This window comes from Balaenoptera ricei, chromosome 9 (assembly GCF_028023285.1).
Source record: "Balaenoptera ricei isolate mBalRic1 chromosome 9, mBalRic1.hap2, whole genome shotgun sequence".
Lineage (NCBI taxonomy): Eukaryota > Metazoa > Chordata > Mammalia > Artiodactyla > Balaenopteridae > Balaenoptera > Balaenoptera ricei.
Genome location: NC_082647.1, coordinates 19,302,804 through 19,325,607, shown reverse-complemented (window position 1 = coordinate 19,325,607; position 22,804 = coordinate 19,302,804). Strand labels below are relative to the sequence as shown.

Sequence of the window (22,804 nt, the reverse complement as noted above, 5' to 3'; positions counted from 1 at the left end):
TAAAGCTAGGACTGTTGGCAAAGAGTAGCTAGGTGTTAAAAATGTGTTTCAGGAAAGAGAAAGAGTGATCAGAAGAGTCACCATGAAATTTTAGCTTGGAGTAATTGGCTTAGTTAAGGAGGAAGAACATCTCTATCATAAGAAAATTCAAATTAGATGCTAATAAGACAGTAGATACTTTAGCATGTGAAGATCACCTATCCATACCAGAAGCCAGTAGGTTTCATAAATAGATAAATAATTTATTTAAGAATACTTATAGTGCTCGCTTCGACAGCACATATACTAAAATTGGAACGATACAGAGAAGATTAGCATGGCCCCTGCACAAAGATGATGCGCAAATTCATGAAGCGTTCCATATTTTTAAGCAAAAGAAAAAAAAAGAATACTTACAAGTGCCTACTGTGTACAGAGCACTGGGGTGGAGGAAGGTTAGCATACATATGCTGCAAATAATTTAAGGGAATGAATAAAAAGTAGGGATAGTGGTGCAGAGAAGTTAAGAAGGCTGAGGATAGAGCTAGCCGGCATTAGAGTTCCAACTTGGAACTGTGGTATTATAGTGTAGGACACTTTTAAATCCTACCCTAGTGTTGGCCTTGATAGTAGCATATCCCATAGGTATTTAAGGAGACAAAAGAGGTTAGATGGGGGTCTCCTGTCACAGCCCCCATTGACTCTGTAAGCCCCAGGAGTTCTTAGTGTCACAGGCTAATCAGCATCCTTAATTTTATTTTTTTATAATGTGTGCCAGATTACAGCGTCAAAGGATCTCAAAATTATGTCCAAAATCTAATAATACATTGCTCTAGGAGTTAGGAAGGTCCTATTACCACAATTTTCTAAATAGGAAAACTGAAGATTGAAAACTAAATAATTTTATCCCAGGTTCAAGCAGAGATCATTATGTGGTATCTGTACAAATAGGAAGAGGAGTCAGAAATAACGATTATACCAAAATTTGATCTTCTAAACTGTTTTCCAGTGAGAAAATCTCATGAGATCATTCTTCATTGTCTTTTCCCATCTTCTAAAAAGTTTGAATTCACAGATTTAACCTTACTTTTCCTGCTTTGACCATCTTCCTCTTTTCAATTTATCACTTTCATGACAGCTGATACTAGTCAAAGCTAATATTGCAACAATTTTAGATAATATTGCAGATGCACAAGGACATCCTCCTATGAATCAATTAAAGAAGTCACAGTTAGTTGCCATTGAAAGTGTAGCAGCTGCATCCTTGAAAACAGATGCTCTTCTGGGTCTGAATGAGTTCAATTTTGACTAATTTTAAGACCTAAACAGATTTCAGTCTGCTTAATATTAGGATGTGGAACCACTTGAGACATCCTAATGTCCTAGGCTGATTGCTTCTCCGTGACAGTTAGTATATGGCTTTCCTTGAGAGATGCTGAGTATTCAATATGCCAGGGATTTTATTTCAATAGAAGAGAGAGACCCCCAAGTCTTGGCTTCAGGAAGGTGGACTCATGAAATCAAGTTGACTTCTAAAGGCAATACAATTTATAGAAAACGTACTTAGGCTGTAGGGATTGGCCAGAATTGTCTTAAATTGTACTTTTGCAAGATTCCTAGACAGCCCAGGAAACCAGATGTTATAAATTACTTCCCTGTCCCTACTCTGTCCCTAGGATATACTCAAGAAACTAAAGTGAAAGTTATAGTTGTAAATGGCAAGTCATTCCTTCTCCTGCCTGATCTTTATCAATCTGTTATTATATGAATTATTTGTCATGTTATATTGATCAGTTAAATCATTTGTTCTGTTTAAAAAGGGCTTGATCAAGCTCCTGTAATGCCTCCTGTTATTCTGCTGGCCCTGAAAATGTGTGTGTGTGTGTGTGTGTGTGTATAAAATCCCTTACTTGAAGGAGTTAATGATCTGGTAGGGATACATACTGATAAACAGATAATATCAATGGAATATGATAAGTAATAGAACTGTGTGAAAAACACAACCAGAGGAACAAGTGACCCTGCCTGGAGAATCGGGAAAGACTTTCTGAGCCAGAAAGCATGAATAGTTCAGAAAGAGGAATAAGAGCCATCAATGGGATAGAATCCTAAAACACCATAATATGTTTAGGGAATTTGCTTTAAAAGGGTGGCAGGTCAAAGGGCCCAGAGTTGCGGAAGAGAGAAGTTGGAGAGGAAGGAGAAAGTGATGAAAGATGGAGAAAAACTGAAGTGTTGGGCAGAAACCAAAAATCATGGAAAGCCTTGCTAAGGAGCTTCATGATATAAGCAATGGGAAACATTGATACTGTTTTTACAAGTAATTGACATAGTCAACTTTTGTGTCTTAGATAAATAACTGTTTAACTGATATTTAATTAGCTAAATATGGAAGATTGAAGTAAGGTAGGGGCCAGGCACTGAGGCAAAGACATCAGTTAGGAGACTATTGCAGTAGTCCATGAAAGAGATGAGGGCTCCACCAAGAAAGTGAGCAGATATAGAAAAGACAAAATATATTAAGAAAACATTTAGGAAATAAAGTTGGCAGAAATTATTCCTTGCTGAGGGGAGTGAGAGAGGAGAGAGAGGAGATTACTCTCAATATTTGCAGCTGAGATCTCCTAGATTTATATACCACCAGTAGAAAGAGAATTCAGGATAAAGAGCAGATGCTAAAGATAGACTTTAGTTTTGAACACATTGCATTTGAGAGGCCTGCGGGATGTACAGTAAAGATAGCTTGCAAACAGTTGATCGAATGTAGTTTAGGAGTCAACAATTCCAAGATAATAGCAAAATTGATGAAAAATTTTGAGCTGAAATTGAAAATTGATGAGCTCACTCAGAGAGAGCATATAGAATGACCAGCAAGGGAGACCAATAGAGAAAAAATCCCTGGGAACCCCAGCATTTATGGGTGCGCTAAAGGAAGAGGATCCAGTGAAGGAAATTATTAAAACAATGGCAGAGAGATGAAAGGACACCCAGAGAATTTGGCGCCATACAAGCCAAAAGAAAACAGAATTTCAAGAAGGAAATGGGCAGTCCTGTGGAATGTAGCAGAGATCCTTTCTGAGGGTAGGATTGAAAAGTGCCCAATGGATTTGGCAGTTAGGATACCATTGGTGACTATTATCAGAATAATTATTTAATAAACGGGTGAAAGCAGAAATCAGATTATGGCACATGGAAGAATTAATGGAAGGCAAGACTATGGAGAAAGCAAATGCTGACAGTCCTTTTGAAGTCTTAATAAGAATCTGAGGGACTTCCTTGGTGGCACAGTGGTTAAGAATCTGCCTGCTGATGCACTGGACACGGATTCAAGCCCTGGTCCGGGAAGATCCCACATGCCATGGAGCAACTAAGCCCGTGTGCCACAACTACTGAAGCACACGCTCTAGAGCCCGCAAGCCACAACTACTGAGCCCACGTGCCACAACTACTGAAGCCCGCGCGCCTAGAGCCCGTGCTCCACAACAAGAGAAGGCACCGCAATGAGAAGCCCACGCACCGCAACCAAGAGTAGCCCCCGCTCGCCACAACTAGAGAAAGCCCGCGCACAGCAACAAAGACCCAATGCAGCCAAAAATAAATAAATAAAATATTAAAAAAAAAAAGAATCTGAAGTGCTCAAGAGAGGAGTTAAAAGAGTAGGAAGGACAAAGTGCCTGGGGAGCACAGCATGGATTTGGGAAAGTTGCTGAAGAAAGAGAAAGGAACTGGCCAAGTACTAGTGAAGGATTGACAGGTGGTAGTGAAGACTTTTTGGGGATTAAAATCCAGAAAATGTTAGTGGCAACAGTCTGTACTTTGTTTTCCTGTCAAAAGATGAGTCGCAGAATTAGCCCAGGATTAGATCAGTTGCCACAGAAGAATCTACCTAGAGGGTCATTGGTCAGACAGTGGCATATGGCCACCTCCAGCCACAAGCAAGGCTGGGAATGCAGACCTGTAGCTTCTCATAGTCTACCGTGGAGTGAACAAGAGAGAATTGGCAATATCTGTCGGCTCACCTAACAAGTAGTTTCTGCCCCAGAGACCAAGGTTCGGCATCCTCATATAAACCAACCAATTTAGCACAGAAAGCCACAGTCTCATTGCCACAAATAGTTAGGCGTCTCAAAGATGCATGCTTTTATGCAATGGTTGTAAGAGGAACAAGGATACTTTGAATGATCTGATGTGCCCCATCCCCAGTATTAGAAAAACAGCTCAAAGTGCATATCTTAATAAAATAATCAAGTACTAATATTGTTAAAGCCTAATATATGTGGGCTCCGCCAATGTGAAGAGCAATCCCTGACATAAATATACAAGCACGAACCTCTGAAAGAGTGTGTGTGTATGTGTGTGGGTGTCCAGGAACCTCCTATCTTGACTGTAATCTCCCAAGCAGATTCTCTCAGCATTGCTTTTTTGTAGATTTCCATTTGACATTTGAGAGCTAGGTAATTGTTTTGTGTTGGCTTTGCTGTGCTCAGCACTTCTTTTCTCAGTATATTCCTTCTTGTTAAGAAAACTTCATAAATTTCAGTGAGCCCTGAGGAATTCTCAGACCAGCTTTTCAGTGGAGCCCTGGGCATCAGTTTTCATGTGCCTTACTAAAATGTTATTTTTGCTGTAGATTACAGTCTAGCTAAATGCACAGCATGCTGCTATTCTAAACTACTTCTACCTCACCTCTACCTTGCAAGTTTTATGTAGACTGCTTTCCTGGCTGTTAACTTACTCTACTTGGATTCTTTTTTTTTTTTTTTCTTTTTTTTTTTTAATTTGCAGAGTTTGGCCAGTCAGCTGCTACACATGATGAAATTACGTATTTCTATAAGAAGAAAGGGAATGTTTTTTAACTTGGTGAAATTTCTCCAAAATGCCTTTGGTAGGTTGGGAGATTAGTATAGCCTTAGACCTTGGGCCATGAGCCCAATTTCCTTAGGGTCTGATTTCTTCCTTTTTATTTATTTATTAAACTTTATTTATTTTATTTATTTATTTTTGGCTGCACTGGGTCTTCGTTGCTGTGCGCAGGCTTTTTCTAGTTGCGGAGAGCGGGAGCTACTCTTCGTTGCGGTGCGTGGGCCTCTCATTGCGGTGGCTTCTCTTGTTGCAGAGCAGGGGCTCTAGGCACACATGCTTCAGTAGTTGTAGCACGTGGGCTCAGTAGTTGTGGCTCGCAGGCTCTAGAGCACAGGCTCAGTAGTTGTGGCTCACAGGCTTAGTTGCTCCGCGGCATGTGGGATCTTCCCAGATCAGGGCTTGAACCCATGTCCCCTGCATTGGCAGGCAGATTCTTAACCACTGCGCCACCAGTGAAGCCCCTCTCCCTTTTTTTATTGATATATATACGTTGCTCTTCATGGCACAGGTAGTGTCACACAACAGAGGAATCAAAAGCGCTAAAATGCCTTGAAATATTAGAATAGTGTTACTTATAGTTGCTTTCATCCAGTCTGCCAAAAGAAAACATTATGAAGGCAATGATCTCACCTTGCAGTCAAACAACTTGAATAATGATAGCATTAGAGGGAAAGCAGTGTCTACATCCAGTCCTGCAGACCGAGTTAGTGAACATCTCAGACGATGCCAAGGCTGGTAATAAGTTTAAATCTCCATCGCTATATTTCCTTCCTCCTTACACGTCAGTTCCCTTGAACAAAATTCTTTTTTGTGTGTGTTTGCCATGATATTTTAATTTACTGAAGTCTGTTTCCACTGAGGAGAACTTAGCCTTTTAATTCTTGACGGTCTCTCCAGGTTCGTCTCTGTGCTTGGCTGAGTCTAGGAATAGATGCAGCTCTGAAAGCCCACAACTGCAGATATGCCTTCCACTACATGTGTTGACTCCCTGCTCTGTAAGGTGGATACCTCCCAAGTTAGCCAGTAGTGCCTCGCCAAATCCCATGTCCCCTAAGTCCAGGGAGCTCTTCTTCCAAATGACACTGCATCCTCTGAGAAGGAGAAGAATTTTCACATGGAAAAGCAAAAGATACTAATACATGGAAATTGAACCTCAAGGTGGATGGAATTATCTTTTAAGTACCTTGTTGCTGTAATTAAGCTTAGCACTCTTAACCTGGACAAATCACATGCTAAAGAATAATTATTACTTGTGTTTATTATTTATATTAATATTCAGTGAGTTTTATGTGCTATTGTCTGAAGTATTTTATCTACATTAACCCATTCAATACTCCCAACAGCTGTAACTCATTCAGTGTTCCCAACAACATTCTGAAGGTATATTATCTGCATTTTACAGAAGAAACCGAGGCAGAGAGAATTTGTCATTAGCTCTTGGTCATAATAATAAGTAAATAGTGGAGACGGGACTCAAGGCCAGCCTTTGAGGCTCTAGAGAACTCGAAGAACTTTTGAATGAAATTGCCAAATTATTGTTGGTGATCTTTGAGAAATTATGGGGAACTGGATACACAACAGAAGTCTAGACATAAGGAAATGTAGTTCACATTTTTGCTCTTTAGTATTTTCCTGTAGAAAATGGCCAAATGCTATTAAATATTTTATCAATTACTTGCAATAGATAGAGAAGGTAGGTTTATCAAATTTTCCAAAAAGACCTTCTTAGGGCTTTTAGCCGATTGTAAGTAAGCTCTGTTTGAGTTAAGGAGAATGCGACACATCCTGTTCCCTCGCCCCACCCCACCCCAGGAGATTTTAGGCTTACACGCAAGGAGCACGGCTTCTAGAACAAGGGAATTGATCACTCTTTCTAGACAGGTCAGACCACTCTGACCACTCCAAACATTTGTTATGTTTGGTCCTAAGTCCCACATTTCAAGGGAAATATAGAACAATTGGAATTTTTTTGGGTGAATTATGAGAATTATAAAATGACTCAGTTGGATTATTTGGATAATTGTTGAAAGTCTGGGGACATTTAGCCCAAAAAGGGAAATGTCCTTTTTCAGGGAAGGCCAAAAGAGATATCTTTAGTACTTGAAGTACTGACACAAGTAAGAGTGATTGTTAAGTTGCCAGAACCAGGGCCAATGATTAGAAGTCAATGACAACAGACATGGCTTGATGAAGATGGTCATATCTTTCTTAGATGGAATAGGCTGCCGCAAGAGGAATTGAGTTTCCTTTCACAAACATTTGTGTGGGTGTGCAACCAGAAGCTGAACAGCCACTTGAAGATATACAAATAACACAAGCATAGACCACATGGTTGGGCTAGATTACTAAGTTCACTTCCAACTCTGAGTTCCTGTTTCTGTCATTCTGTGAATTGATGCAAGACAATCAGCTGGGCTTTTATGTTTAATCAAGTACCGAAATAGTCTGTCGTGTCTCAGATGTCTGATGCTGCCAACACTAGCATTAGCCAAATTGATAAAAACAACATGATGAACAACAAAATCATGTGTCATTTCAAAAAATATCTGTAGGCATCTAATGAAATGATTGGTGTTTTGTCCTCACCCCTTCTTTCAGATCTGTCTCCTGCTCAAGATAACCACGTGAACGTGGATCTCCCACCAGTGTCAGAGCAGATCATGCAGACTCTGAGCGAACTTGCAAAATCTTTCCAGGATATGGCTGACCGCTGCTTGCTGGTCCTACACCTGGAAGTCAGGTATGACACAGCCAAGCACAAGACTGTGATTTAATTGCACTGTGGGTCATAAATCACTCGCTTATGTCTGGAGAGTATCACTATCATTTTTGGTTCGTATTATAGATGTCCTTTTTTTACACTGAAAGTGATTTTTAGTGTTAGTCACTATTAAAGTTTTTAAGCACATGCTGTATTGTGAATATGGTGGTTTGGAGTTTACATGGCCTATGACATCAGAATGATCTAGACTGGAATGTCTATACCAGTTGGCTAGGCCATCTTAAGTCAGTTAATTAACTTTACTAACTCAGTTTCCTCCTCTTAAAAATAGAAACAGTAATTTCTAACTTAGAGATTTTATGAATGAAATGATAAGTAATAAGTACAATGCCTACCACAGAGTAAGTGCTCAAAATATGGTAGCTTTTCGACTATGATGACTTTATTGCCATTGATATTTTTAGTAAGGTACTATGCTAGTCCATACTAAGAAGGGAGTATACAGATGCAAGAACCATGATCCCTTTCTTTAAGAACCTAAAACCGGGACTTCTCTGGTGGCACAGAAGATAAGACTCTGCGCTCCCAATGCAGGGGGCCCAAGTTTGATCCCTGGTCAGGGAACTAGATCCCACATGCATGCCACTACTAAGAGTTCACACGTCACAACTAAGAAGCTGGCAAGCCGCAACTAAGGAGCCCACCTGCCACAACTAAGACCCTGTGCAACCAAATAAAGAAATAAATATTAAAAAAAAAAAAGAACGTAAAACCCAATTGAAGACATTAAGTTCAATCATAATTCAAGAAGTTTCCAAGATATGATATTCTTGGACTCTTGCTTCTTCCCCTGAAGTGTAGAATATTCTAATTAGCTTTGGTAGACTCTATTATCATACCTCTGGAAATGGTAGGAAGAAAAGACTAGAAAGTCTCCAATCATTTATTTATTCATTCAATAAATATTTATTGAGTGCTGTCTTTGTTCCAGACAGTGGTTTAAAAATTGGGATACAACAGTGACAAAAACACTCAAGGTCCCTACTGTCATAGAGCTACATTCTCACTGGGGTGAACAGCCAGTGAGTAAATAAAAAGGGAAATTTCAGCTTAGTGTAACTAAAAAAATAAAATAGCAGAATGGAATTAAACCACGCTATCAAATAGAAATATAAAGTGAACTACACATGTGAACCACATAAATAATTTAAATATTCTAATAGTTCCATTTGAAAATATAGAAACACGTAAATCATAATATATTTTATCCAACCCGGTATATCCAAAATATTATCATTTCAACGTGGAATTAACATAAAAATTATTGATCTATTTTGCATTTTTTTGTCCTAAGCCTTTGAAATCTACTGCATCTTTTATGCTACGACTTGTCAAAATTTGGATTAGTGACATTTCAAGTGTTCAATGGCCACGTGTAGCTATTGTTTTACTGGACAGTGCAGAGAATGGCTAGGGTTGACGAGAAAGGGGGATCTGGTATTTTGTTTCATAGATAAAATGGTCAGGGAAATTGTGACAAGGTACCAAGAAAGAGCCATCTGTACAAAGACCTAGTGGAAAAGAGTTTCAGGCAGGGAGGGGCCCTCACGAGGTCCTGAGACAAAACCAAACTGGCAGATTTGAGGAACAGAGAGGAATCCAGTATGATTGTAGCCCGGTGAATAAGGAGGTGGGGAGGAGTGGAAGGAAAGGTAAAGAGGCCGGCTGGAGCCTGATCACGTGGGGTCATGGAGCCCGACTCATTATAGGGTCTTACAGACCACGTGAAGAGTTCGGATTGTTTTATTTTTTTTATTGAAGTGTAGTTGATTTACAGTGTTGTGCCATTCTCTGCTGTACAGCATGAGTTCATATTTTATTCGAAGTGCATCAAGAAGCTATTAGAAGGTTTTAAGCAAGGGGGAGATATTCATTCATTCATTCACTCATTCACATTTTTAAAAGATCACTCTGGCTGTTGTATGGAAAAAAAATTGCAGGGAGAAATATGAATGGAAGCAGAGGGGGATCAGTTAAGACCAGATATGAGCACCAGAATGACAGAGGTGAAGGTGTGAGAAGTGTCAGATTTGGGACATGTTCTCAAGGTAGAGCTGATTTATTGATAGATTGGATTGGACACAGGACTGGTGGCAGTGAGAGAAAGAAAGGGCTCCAGGAAAACCACAGCTTTGGGGCCAGGACTCCAGGGAGACCACAGAGCAAAACTATGTGGATGCCACGACCAATGGGTGAGGTGAGAAAGACTGAGGGACCGAGAAAGGTTGGGGGAGGGGTAGAAATCAAGAATTCCGTTTTGGTGATGTTTGGTTTGAGATGCTATTAGACATCTGGGTGCCAATGTCAAATAGACAGTTGGATATATAGTTTTGAAACATCAGGATCAAAAACCTCAGGATCCGAAAGTGTATAGTAATGCATTTTCTTTTGTATTACTGTGAGACATTATTAAAGTTGATAGGGTATTGCCTTTTTGTTTCGAGTCTTTAGTAGATTTAGGTTTTAAAAATGTAAATAGGATTTTGGTTCGTATGTTTGGACTCCTGTTAGAACTTGGCTGTCTTGCAGGTGTGCTCAGGCAAAGCTTAATTGCTAATGTATTGTTGATGTCACTTCTTTTGTATGCTGCTTGCTTTTTTCATTCTTCATTATCTTGTCCAGTGAGTTACTTCTTTATTGCTTGTGAAGACCTTTGAGTAGGGCAACTGAAGCAGCATTGTAGATTTGGAGTCTATTTTACTCAGCATTATTTCTGATCTTATTTCTTACATTCAGTTGTTGAGAAATAAAGACTTTTCCTCTATGATTTCTGATTTGTTTTATGATAAGTTTTAGATTTGTTTTCTATTTATTTACAAGCTGACAGTGAAATAAATTGGATATTTTCTGTGAATAAGATAAACGCAGTCAACGGGGGGAAAAAAAACACCCAGTAACACTCTGATGCCTCTGTTACCTGGGTTGCATAGAAAAACAAGGGAACATCAAATTAATTACTATCACAGCTCCTGGAATTTATGCCATTGGTTGTGTGGGTTCACGGTGTGTTCTTCATTTGGAATTATCAGCTTGTAGTGTAGTTAATTCCAAGTGGGATACTTTCAAGGCATCTTTGCCTTACTCAAAGGTCTTTGAGTAAGATCTTTTCAATCCTTGAACTCTATCCTGCCCTTTTTATTTTTGTACATATTGGCAGTACTGTTCTTAATAATGCCGAACATATTTTAGTCATTGTTTATTAACTTTACAAGAAACCATTCAATGCTGTAACACCTATTGCTGTATCTCCTTCATCATTAGTTTAAAAACAGAAAAAGATCATTTTTTTTTTTTAATTTATTTATTTATGGCTGTGTTGGGTCTTTGTTTCTGTGCGAGGGCTTTCTCCAGTTGCGGCAAGTGGGGGCCACTCTTCATCGCGGTGCGCGGGCCTCTCACTATCGCGGCCTCTCCCGTTGCGGAGCACAGGCTCCAGATGCGCAGGCTCAGTAGTTGTGGCTCACGGGCCCAGTTGCTCCACGACATGTGGGATCTTCCCAGACCAGGGCTCGAACCCCTGTTCCCTGCATTGGCAGGCAGAGTCTCAACCACTGCGCCACCAGGGAAGCCCCAGAAAAAGATCATTTTAAGAATAAATAACAAAAAAAGACTGAGTTTTAGAGTCCTGGATGCAGAATTATCTTTCCCTGACTTTAAATGAAAACACTCAACATGTTTATTTTTTCCAAATTAAATTTCCTTACGTCTTCATTTAACATGGTTTCAGCATTCAGGTTGCTTTCCTATGAATGTGCTCCAGATTGTCTTTGTTCCTGTTCAAGTACGGTACAAAAAACTAGACAGAACACTCCATATACGGCTCAGATAGTGAATGTTGACACATTTTATTCATTCCTTGTCACAGTAACAAGCTTTTGTTTGTTTGTACAGTTGATGATAGAAAATGAATAAGGAAAATCTCAAATAAATCATTATTGTAGTTGTCCAAAGCTAGAATAGAGGAGATGGCTAAGTGCTCTGGGCACCCACAGTGGGTGACTGTGGAAGAAAGCGTTAGCACATAGAAGGCAGGAATCAGGTGTGCCTCCTTCACTGCTCTGGCTCCAGGACCTGGAACAGTCCTGCTGCATAACAAGTACTCAGTGACTCTCGAGAATTAGCTGGTTTGAAATCAAACCCAGATAAAGTAAGTGTGGGTTCCCCAAACAAAACCTGTTGCTCATTAAAGAAAATGAATTGGTTTGGAGATCGTTTTCACTTGGCAGTCCATGACGTGTATTTAAGAGGTACAGAGACTGCATGGCCAGCATCATCCTTGTCACCATCATCAGCTAAGGTTTGTTTTGTTCCCATCTCACTGTAAAGGAGACTTAGAACTTAGGCCCTGTGGTCCAGGAGCTGGTACAATGAAGAAGTGGCTAGTTAGGCACTGTCTCTGGCACTTTTACCCAAGAAGCCACTATAATAAGAGAGCACAGATAGAACAGACAAAAAAACTTAATGGGAAAAAATTAATGGGGAAAGCTAGCAAGTCCAGAACAACTTCAAATGCCAAAAATTTGTCTTAGTCCCTCAAATATTTTATATCCGTAGCCCATCTTTTTGTTTAACATTGTTAAAGTTAAAAGCAAAAAGGGTTCTCCCTGCCTGTGTGTCTATCCACACGTACTCTTTTTCCTCCTAATAAACACTTTACTTGTTTCACTAAAAAAAAAAAAAAATCGAAAAGAGTTCTCAAATCCAGTAGGTTCTGTGTTGAAGGACCCATCCAAAGAGCATGTGACATTTTACCTGTGTCACTGTAGGTCACATTTAACCACTAAGCAGTGCTTTTTTACAGTTTGAAGCATAAGGCATGTTACACCCCCAAGAGATGAAAGACATGGTGAGACCATTAAAAATTGTTGAGGTCTTTTTTTTTTTTCTATTTGAACTTTAGAAGAAGAAAATTAAGTTGCAATTTGAGTCTAAAATGCTAAGAATGTCACCTTTATCAGCTGATTTCTCTCACCATCAGGAGGGTTCTAAGTGGGTTGAACAGTAACTGCCTGCCGCTGTTGGTATCCTAAGTGTGCACTTTCTGAAGATCAACCATCCCGCTGTGTAATCAGCAATATTTGCAGAAAACCTTAATGCCAAAGTTGTATTAAGGTCAGCAACAACATGCCAGAATTCAAAAGAAAAAGAAAAAAAACTTTTTCTGAATTTGATATTTGCCAATGACTATTTTAATTTCTTTTCATCTCTAATCATTTTGGGAGAGGAAGATAATATCTTAGAACAGTTTTTGTCTCTCCTCTCTGCCACTCACTTCAGGATCTCATAAGCACTCACCTCCAATTCATAGTAATTTCCTAAGTAGTCTCTACTTCTAATTTCTACCATTCTCCACCATTAATTCACCCTTTATACTGTGCAGAGTCATCTTGCCAAAGCTCATATCTGATTATATAATGTCACCTCTTAAAATCCTCTTAAGACTCCCTGTGACTTCTCACATAAAGTCCAGAGTCCTTAGATGGCCTCAGAGCTTATGATGACCTGGCCCCTGCCCATCTCCCCAAGCTCACCTCATGCCTCTGTCATGTGATCTGTATGTACTAAAAGGAACTTCTGGTCATTCCTTAAAACTGTCCTCCATTCACACCCTCATGCCTTTGTATTGATATATGGTCTTCCCATCGTCTGAGGTTGTAATGTCTATAATTTACTGTAAAAATACTTCAGCATTAATGGCTTGATTTTATTTTCAACTAAGAGTTACTTAGTTTAAATTTCAACCACAGTAGCAATCAATTTCCCTAGGCACGAATCCCACTCCAGGGTTGATCAACTTTCATTATATCAAAAATGTCACATTCTGGAGGGACTGCAACTGATGCCGTTACTGGTATCCTGATCAAAACCATATACTTTAATAATTAGCACATGAATGTCAGAATGAGTTTTTACTGGCAAAATTAATCATTAGTTGATTAGCAACTGTTAAGGTGATCACCTATCATGAAAATGAACTGGTAGTCAAGAGACCTGGATTCCCTTCCATGAGCAGGTTATAAAACTATAGCACATCCTGTGCAAAACTTAGCTTAAAATGGGTCATAGCTCTAAATGTAAAGCCTCAAACTATAAAACTCCTAGAAGCAAATATAGGAAGAAATCTTTGTAACTTTGCTTGGGCAAAGATTTCTTAAAGCTGACCCCCAGAGTTACCATCCATAAAAGAAAAAGCTGATAAATTAAGCTTCATCAAAATTTAAAACAGTTCTTTGGAAGACATTGTTAAGATGAAAAGATGAGCCAAAGATTGGGAGAAAATGTTTACAAAATGCACGTCAACTTGTATCCAGCATATATAAAGAACTCTCAAAAGTTAAGAAAACAAGTCAATAAAAAAATTAGGCAAATGATGTGAACACAAACATATATGGATGGCGGGACTTCCCTGGCAGTCTGGTGGCTGGGACTTCGCCTTCCAATGCGGGGAATGCGGGTTCGATCCCTGGTCAGGGAGCTGGGATCCCACATGCCCCTTGGCCAAAAATACAAAGAATAAAACAGAAGCAATATTGTAACAAGTTCAATAAAGACTTTTAAAATGGTCCAAATCAAAAAAAAAAAAAAAAAAAAGATGTATGGATGGCAAATAAACCCATGAAAATATGTCCAGCATCATTAGTCACTAGGAAAATGCAAGTTAAAACCACAATGAGACACCACTATACATCTATTAGAATGACTTAAAAAAATTTTTTTTAAATTGATAAGCACTTGAGGACATTGTCCTAAGAGAAATAAGCTAGACAAAGAAAGACAACTACTGCGTGGTATCACTTATATGTGGAAAATCGCAGAAACAGAGTAGAAAAGTGGTGGCTGGAGGATGAGGGAAATAGGAAGTGGCTGGTAAAAGGGTACAAATTTCAGCTCTAAGATAAATAAGGTCTGAGGATCTAATGTAAACCAGAATGACTGTAGTTGATAACACTGTATTGTATAATTGAAATTTGCTGAGAGAGTAAGTACTTCATGTTCTCATTGTTATAAAGCAGAAACTAACACACCATTGTAAAGCAATTAGACTCCAATAAAGATGTTAAAAATAAAAAGGCTAAATATGTGAGGTGATGGATGTGTTAATTAACTAGATGAAGGGAATCCTTTAACAGGGTGTACATATATCAAATTACCATGGCATGCCCTAAATATCTTATAATTTAATGTCAATTATACCTCCATAAAGCTTAAATTAAAAAAAAAAACTGACAGCAGTAAGTGCTTTTGAGGATGTGGAGCAACTGGAACTCTTGTACATTGGTAGTAGGAAAGCAAAATAGCACAGCTGCTTTGGAAAACAGTTTGGCAGTTTCTTATAAAATTAAACGTATACTTACCATATGACGCAGCAATCCCACTTGTAGATATTTACCCAAGAAAAGGGAAGTTTTATATTTACACAAAAACCTATACACGAAGCAGCTTTATTCATAATCACCCCAAACTAGAAACAACCCAGATGTTAGCTGGTGAATGGTTAAAATGTAGCACATCCATATGCAGGAGGCCACTCAGCAATTACAAGGAATGAACAGCAACATGGATAAATCTCAGATTGAAAGAAGCCAAACCCCAAAGGCTACATGCTGTATGATTGCATTTATATGGCATTCTAGAAGAGACAGAACTGTGGGGGCTGAAAATAGAGCTGTGGCTGCAAGAGCCTTGGGGTATAAGAAGGGGTTGACTTCAAGGGTGGCACAAGGGAATTCTGGAGGTGATGGTATTGTTCTAACATTTGATTATGATGATGCTTATACAACTGGTTGCCTTTGTCAGAAGTCATAAAACTGTACACTAAAACGGGTGAATTTACTGTTCGTAAATTATCTGTCAGTAAACCTGACTTAAAAAAAGAAAAATTATGGTTAAGCCTATAGTTGCATCATTAGGGATGATACCCAAGGCTGTGGCCATTTGTTTAGGAATATTTCTCGTTACCTGATGCCAAGTCTAAGCATAACAGAATCCTAACTCTGAATGGTCATTATGTCCACTTCCAGTCAACCTTCCATGTCAAGATCAGACAGAGCACCTAAAACAATCACTAAGCTTACAGAACAACCTGTTTCAACTATGCCTGCCAATGGATGGTGCAGGGGTTTTGTATGTTTGTTTTTAATAAACACCTGTATGAGTGGTAGAATTATTTGGCCTGAAACGTCTTTCATTACAGCTTAATACAGAGGTTATGGAGTAGCCAATCCTTACCCATCTCAGAGTTCCTTGGCAGTTAGTGATACCTACCAAAAAGAACCTAAGAATTTTACATTATCAGACTGACTCGGGGCATTTCAACATAGGAATGTACTCCTTCCTCAAGCTCACTCAGATATGTCCTCTATGACAGGTATCACCTCCTGTTCTGAGCCTTTCCTCTGCAAACTTCCATGGCACCCTGGGTACACATGCTTCTGAGTGAGAAACTGTCATCTTTTGGTCATTTTTTTCTTGGTCATCCCCATTAGGCTGTGGAGTCTTTAATGGCACAAACTGTGTCTTACATTCCCAGGGCCTAGCACAATTTCTAACACACTCATACATGTTCAGTAAGTGTTTTGGTTAAGTAATAGATTAACAATAATAAATATGATAATAGTGCCAGCCCCTGTGCTCTATACTCGTTCTATGTAGTAGCTCCTCGGAGCACCTTATGAGGTATGTGTTGTTACCATCCCCATTTCACAGATAAGGAAACTGAGGCCTAGAGAGAGAAAGTAAGTTGCCTGAAGTCACATAGCTAGTAAATGGCATTTGAAACCAAAGTTTCAAAGATCTGTGACCTCTGCCTCTCATTTTCACTACAACAGTATCTGCTTGAAAGAGATAATGCTTTTCACTCTATGCAAACAATCTTGTCGTGGAAAGGATTTTAGAGCTCATCTACTCCTCACCCCCAATGTATGGATTAAACAAGCGAGGATCACAGAAGCTGACTTGCTTGAGATCACTCAGTTTTTCTATAGAATAACTTAGAAGGCTTTCTGGTGAAAAGGGGGAGGGATACATAAAAATTTACAGGGCCACTGCTGTCTTAAATTTTTGGGTGCTCTGTCACAAGAAGATGGTTATTTTCATCAGAAAGAGTTATTACTAACTGCTTTCCCCATCTCTCTCCCTTTCAGGGTTCACTGTTTCCACTATCTCATCCCTCTTGCAAAGGAAGGGAACTATGCCATTGTCGCTAACGTGGAAAGTATGGATTATGACCCTCTGGTGGTCAAGCTCAACAAAGACATCAGCGCCATTGAGGAGGCCATGAGTGCCAGCCTCCAGCAGCACAAGTTCCAGTATATATTTGAAGGTCAGACCCTGCCTCTGTCCCTGGGAGTTTGGGAGGAAGGAAAGCTGAAGGTTTTCCCCATTTTCTCTATTACTGAAGTTCAAAACTTGTAGGAAAAGGTTGTTGATTTTTTGTTTGTTTTTCCTTTTGGATGAAAGCTGCAGTACCTAGCCTCTGCGTGTGTGGCTTCCTAGGCAACACTATGGCTTCCATCTGCTCCTTCTTGATAAGGAGATTTAATCCGAGATAAGGCAGATGGCAGCCAGCCTGCCTCCTTGACATGCTGCTCGTGAGAGCTGGGTAAATGTGTGGAGTGGACCACAGATTAACTCAAGAGGAGCTCATAAAGGAAAAAGAAACACACACACACCATACAGAGACAACCCTGAAAGATCCCCTCATGGGCTAAAATTATCACTGGAAGGGGAAGTTTTCTCTCAGAGGATGAATTGTTGTCTGAAAAAAACAGAAACCTCTGTTGAGCAGCAGTTTTAAGAAGGCTGCATCCATAAGTGCCTTCAGGGTCAAGCAAGTCAGGAAGGGTGTGAAAGACAGTACTTTCCAAAGGCATTCGCCTTCAACATTTAAAACAATGCGCCGCCAGCCAAATCATTTTCATGATGAATTCCTCCAAAGGACCCCTTTTAGGATTTCAAATTATATCCCCTTTTTTTCTTGTTCTGCTTGGTTTATATGTAGACTTGGGGGCCAAAAGTATCTGTGGCATCTCATAGAATTGAGCCAGTGTTATTTAAAACAATTAAGAAGGTATTTAGTGCAAAGGATTGTGGCAGCCTAAAGATGGAAAGAGAGTGTCAATGCATGACCATGTCTTGCTTTATGAAATGGTTCTGTTCTAGCAAATGTGGACCCCCTGCCCCCTAAAAAAATCCTATTTTCCCATTAAATTATAGTGATGGAGATCTGTTCTGAAGGGGAGTATCCCTAAACGACTTTAGCCGGAAAGTATGAAAAGGTTAGCTATTAGTCAGCCCCATGGCACTGTGAATTGGAGACTGCAGCAATACTCTGTAGCTTGACGGTACAGGGCGCATCTAAGAAATCACTTTCCTGACTACGTAGAATTCCCTTCGGGCTCTTGACAGTGGCTCTTCCAAGCCCCACATATCAGCATTCACATCCCAGAGGTTTCCTCTAATTTTGACCAGACATTTCTTAACATCTAATTCTGCTGGGCAGCAATATCTTCTTGAGATACAGGTATAATCCTCTGACATAGAAGAGATTTTAACTAAAAAAAAAAAAATCATAAATTTGAGGATTCCTATTTAAAAGGCTAGCTATCCCTCTGTGATATCACTTTCTAAATTCAAAAGGCATAACATTGAGTTTCCCAAGTTGAGGAGGTGGCAGTGGTCTCAGTCTTCTTGGTGTGTCAAGAAGGAGTATTTTATTTTATTATTTTTTTAAGGAGTGTTTTAATCACAGATACTGTTTAGAATTCCTGATGTATAGTGATAATACAAAGCAGACCAACTTTTAATTGGTTTATTATTATAATTGCTTATACTTAATTGGTATATACATTTATTTATTTCTTTATTATTCTCTACAAGCATTGCATTGCCTCATAGCCTACACGTAGGACAGACCACACTAAAGCACTGCAGAACAAAATTCTGCGTGAAGTTACGGGCTCAGGAGAATCACAGCAAAATAACCTACAGAGATTTTTCACATAAACTGTCTTGCTTTAAATGTAAAATCCATGTGTGTGTTTCTTTCCCTTCGAGTGAAAAGCTTTTTACTTCGCTTTCAAATAGTAGCACATACACGCGAATCCGTGGTCTTGAAGCAACACTGGGTGAGTGTAGCTGAAGCAAGAGACACTGCCTTCTCCTGTCCTTTTTCTATATTTATCCAAATCAAGGGAAAACTCATTCTGAAGACAGAAGGAGCCATTGACCCTGAAATTACTCCCTAAGACAAAAATAGTAGACTGCTTGTGACTAGTCAGACTAACTTTAGAATTCTGGGGAGGACATCTTGCCAGAGTCCAACTTTGTAAGAATAAGAGAAAAAGAAGGAAGAGAGGTTTACTTATTTCCAAGTATTTAGAATTGAAGTCTAACTTCTAAGAATGGTAACCCACATGTGCCTCGGGTTGTTCTGAACCAGCATTCCTCAACTTCATTACCTAGGGTAACCTGAATGGGACCTCTTAGTTTGTTGATGTACTACCCAGCTCTTTGCTGAATTTCATAGACCTTAAGACAGTCCTTTGGCGATGAGAACAAATCACTTACGGTACCCCAGAGAAATATACAGGTGTCTTGTAGGAACTCCACAGTTAATGCATGATCTGCTTTTCCTTTGCACTTTTTTTCTGATTACATTCTCTCCAGTTACTACTTTAGAAGTATACTCCATTGTCAGTGTTGAGGTGTAGTAACATTAATGCCAATAGCCCATTTTCTTATTTTTATTTATGTAGGTTGTCAATCAACTTTTGAGCCAAAAATACACCCCTACCTGTTTTGTAGGAGGAAAAGGAGACCAAACAGATCATCATATTTACATGTGTTCTTCTCTGCTTTAAAATAACTGTACAGAAAAACAAGAGTTCTATGCACTTCAATAGTTTAAAACAACCTGGCATGTACTCTAAGCCCTGGCATGGTGACTTTAACTGTATATGGCAGTGCTAGAGCTGCAGATATACCAGGTTTTTGGTCAGCAGAAAGTCTCCCCATTTGTAACTACTTGGGCACTGTCTAAATACTCTGAAATCATTGTAAGATCAGCTGGTCCAACCATCAGAAATAAGTTTTCCTTGGTCATTTAAATTTTCTGAGCAGTAGAAGAGAGAAATCCTGTGTCGGTTTATGCAAGATGGCACTAATCTGTCTTCTCTTTCCTCCCCACTGCCCTGTGCTGATCCCTCAGGCCTTGGACACCTGATCTCCTGCATCCTTATTAACGGCGCCCAGTACTTCAGGCGCATCAGTGAGTCTGGCATCAAGAAGATGTGTAGGAACATTTTTGTCCTTCAGCAGAATTTGACCAACATCACCATGTCTCGGGAGGCAGACCTGGACTTTGCAAGGTAGGAGGAAATATTGGGCTCAGGTCCTGTACCAAAGCCAAGGCCTCATTGTCTATCAAGTCATTTTTAAAAATGGGTTCTTAGTACTTAAAAACTTAATTAAAAAAAAAATGAAACAGAAGTGATGGATATTAATTAAACTTACTGTGACGATCATTTCACAATATATGCATATATTGAATTATTATGTTGTACATCTGAAACTAATACGTCAATTATACCTCAATTTCAAAAAAGGAAAAAAATTGAACAAATAGATGTACTTTGGTTATAGAGAAGGTAATTCTCTAAAATTCTATTGGATGTTTAACAACTCTTAAACAGGTAATTTTTCCTATTGTCTAACCTAAGTTCTTTTACTACAGAACTTTAGTAACTTTATTTTCTAATTGTAAAAGTAATATATGCTCATTGCATAAAATATGTAACATAAAATACAAAGAAGAATGTATAAACATTAGTCATAAACTTTTAATCTAGAGACTATGATATTTGATATACTTTCTCCTGGTTTTTGTACATGTGCTGTGTGTCTAGGTGAGTTTTCTCATGGGCATGCACATCATTTCTCTTTACAAAATTGTTAATGGGTTTTTTACTCATTTAATTGCGTTTTCCTATATCAATAATAATCTGTGAAAGCATGGTTTTTCCCATATCCATTAATATCCCTTGAAAGTATTATTTTTAACACCTGAACAAATGTTCCACAGAGTAAGTAAACCATAAGTTATTTATCTAAGTATATGCAGATTTGTAGACATTTGGATCTTTTACATTTTCTCTCATCCTAAATAACGTGTTGAATGTATTTTTACATGAATCTGTTTCCTCATCTCTTCTATCTTTCCCAGTTGAAACCCATCCCCCCTTCTTTTTTTCATTGGGGGGAAAAATGGTTACTCATCACTATTCGCACTGTTCCTTTATGTAATTGAAAGTTCTTTTTTAAATAGCATTTTCACTTTCTCTTTTCTAGAGTTGCTGATCTCAGTTTTTAGTGTTTCCTTATAATACACTTTTTCAAATACAAGAGTTAATTTTATTCTCTCTTCGTATGGTATCAACACTAGCCATACCTTTCTTAAATCAGTGGACCTTTGGAGCTTTAATGAAAACTTAAGTTTTGAACAGGATGGATAATGATTATGGTGTTGGTGCTTTATTGACAATTATACCTAGATGAATTATTCCATGAACTCCTTTATGGCTAGGAAGTCTTTTGTTTTTAATAGTCTAGAATGCTCCTACCTAATATTTAGTATTTCTGTGTTTTTTCACTTGATTTTTTGATTCTTGAAGAAGTTCAAGAAAATTTGAAATAATTCTTGAGACACTTAAGGGGATGATGAAATGTTATATTACTTTGACAATTATTAAGACATCTATGCTAGGATCTTTGTTTTGAAATCGTATAACCATGTATCTTCACTTTTAACCTGTCTTCTCCAATCTATCACTCCATTTGTTCCACTGCTACCCTGTTGTTCTGCTTTTCTGTCCTCCTTCCCTGTCTTTTTCTTTCTATTTGTGTGTGTGTTCATTAAATTCCCTATTTTAGGCTAAATTTGTTGGAAAGCGTGACTTGCTCAGATTAGGGAAACCAGGTGTGACTGAATGCTGCATTTATTTGGTCTCTCTGATGGGGAATGATCTCATTATTGAATTAGTCTATTCATAATAACATTGACAAGGGGAAGATAAAAACATGGAGGCCTGAGGGATACCGAAAAGCATTACTAATTCTCTGAGGAATATAATTCCTAAATTCAATCATCCTTTTTTTAAATGATTTTTTTTTTTATTTAGCTGAAATAAGTAAATTAACACAGCTTTTGGCAGACAGTATGGGGCCCAAACACATAGTAAAAACAGTAGCATCTGAATAATGAAACGTTGACTGGGCAGTATTGAGGTTGGCATCGATGGGCCGTATACTGGCAAAGCAATTCTTCAGCAAAGCCATGCCTTTCACAGTTGGATTTGGGAGTGGTATCCAAGGAAGTGGGTATAAGCTGAAATGTGACCTCTTGGGAGAGGTACTGCTATTACTACTCTTAATGGATTATGAGAGGAGATAGGCTAGCTTAAGTATATAGCATTGGATGATTCTGTCCTGATCCTAGCTCAAAAGACACATCGTTACTAGACTTGTAAGCTCCAGGAAGCCCAGATTTTTTCTGTTTCCTCGGTGCATGGACCAGAGTAAGTGCTCATTTTGTGTATTGGATGAATGACTAGGTATCAAATCAAGGCTTCTTTTTGTGGTAAAGAACTTGGATAATGACAAAGTTTAGTTTATCTTAATGCCCTGAACATTTTAACCAGCTGACGTGGGTCAGTTTTCTTATTGGCTTATGAGAAACAGAGCATCTCCCTTGCAATTCTTTCTTTGTAGAGAGAAAGTGTTACAAAAAGGAATACTACATCCCTACTATTCATAGTCTCTTTCTCCTTCATTTTCTCTCGCTCTCGTACATACACATATGCATAAACACACTTCATAGCCTTATTTTTTTCTGTTCTTGTTTTTGGTAGGGACAGGTATTATGAAATGGGCTCCATCAATTCTACTGAATGTGAAGCTATGTAAAATAAATATAACAGCCATACCAAAATAGCCAGAAATAATAGACTGTAGCAGCAATGTGTCTCAGCATTCCTTAAGCAATGTCTAATCAAGCATAGACAGCATCTGTATTTCCAGCAAATCTCTATAGGAATGTTATCTTCTAACGCAGTAATTAATCACTAGTTGCCATGTGTCAGAAAACTTATTTAACAAGAAGTTGCAAGGCTCTTGTAGATTTTT

At 38.7% G+C, this 22,804-nt stretch overlaps 1 protein-coding gene and 1 non-coding gene across 2 annotated transcripts in view; both read left to right on the top strand.

Moving 5' to 3' along the window:
* The window catches only part of EXOC4 (exocyst complex component 4), an 823,186-nt gene that overhangs the window by 738,662 nt on the left and 61,720 nt on the right, over window positions 1-22,804 (top strand). The window contains exons 15-17 of the mRNA XM_059933354.1: window positions 7,441-7,582; window positions 16,768-16,946; window positions 19,833-19,992. Coding sequence (XP_059789337.1) covers window positions 7,441-7,582; window positions 16,768-16,946; window positions 19,833-19,992 — 481 coding nt within the window. The remainder of the gene's footprint in view (window positions 1-7,440; window positions 7,583-16,767; window positions 16,947-19,832; window positions 19,993-22,804) is intronic.
* Window positions 262-368, top strand: LOC132372282 (U6 spliceosomal RNA). The gene has a single exon (XR_009505150.1). It is a non-coding gene; the product is annotated as a U6 spliceosomal RNA (small nuclear RNA).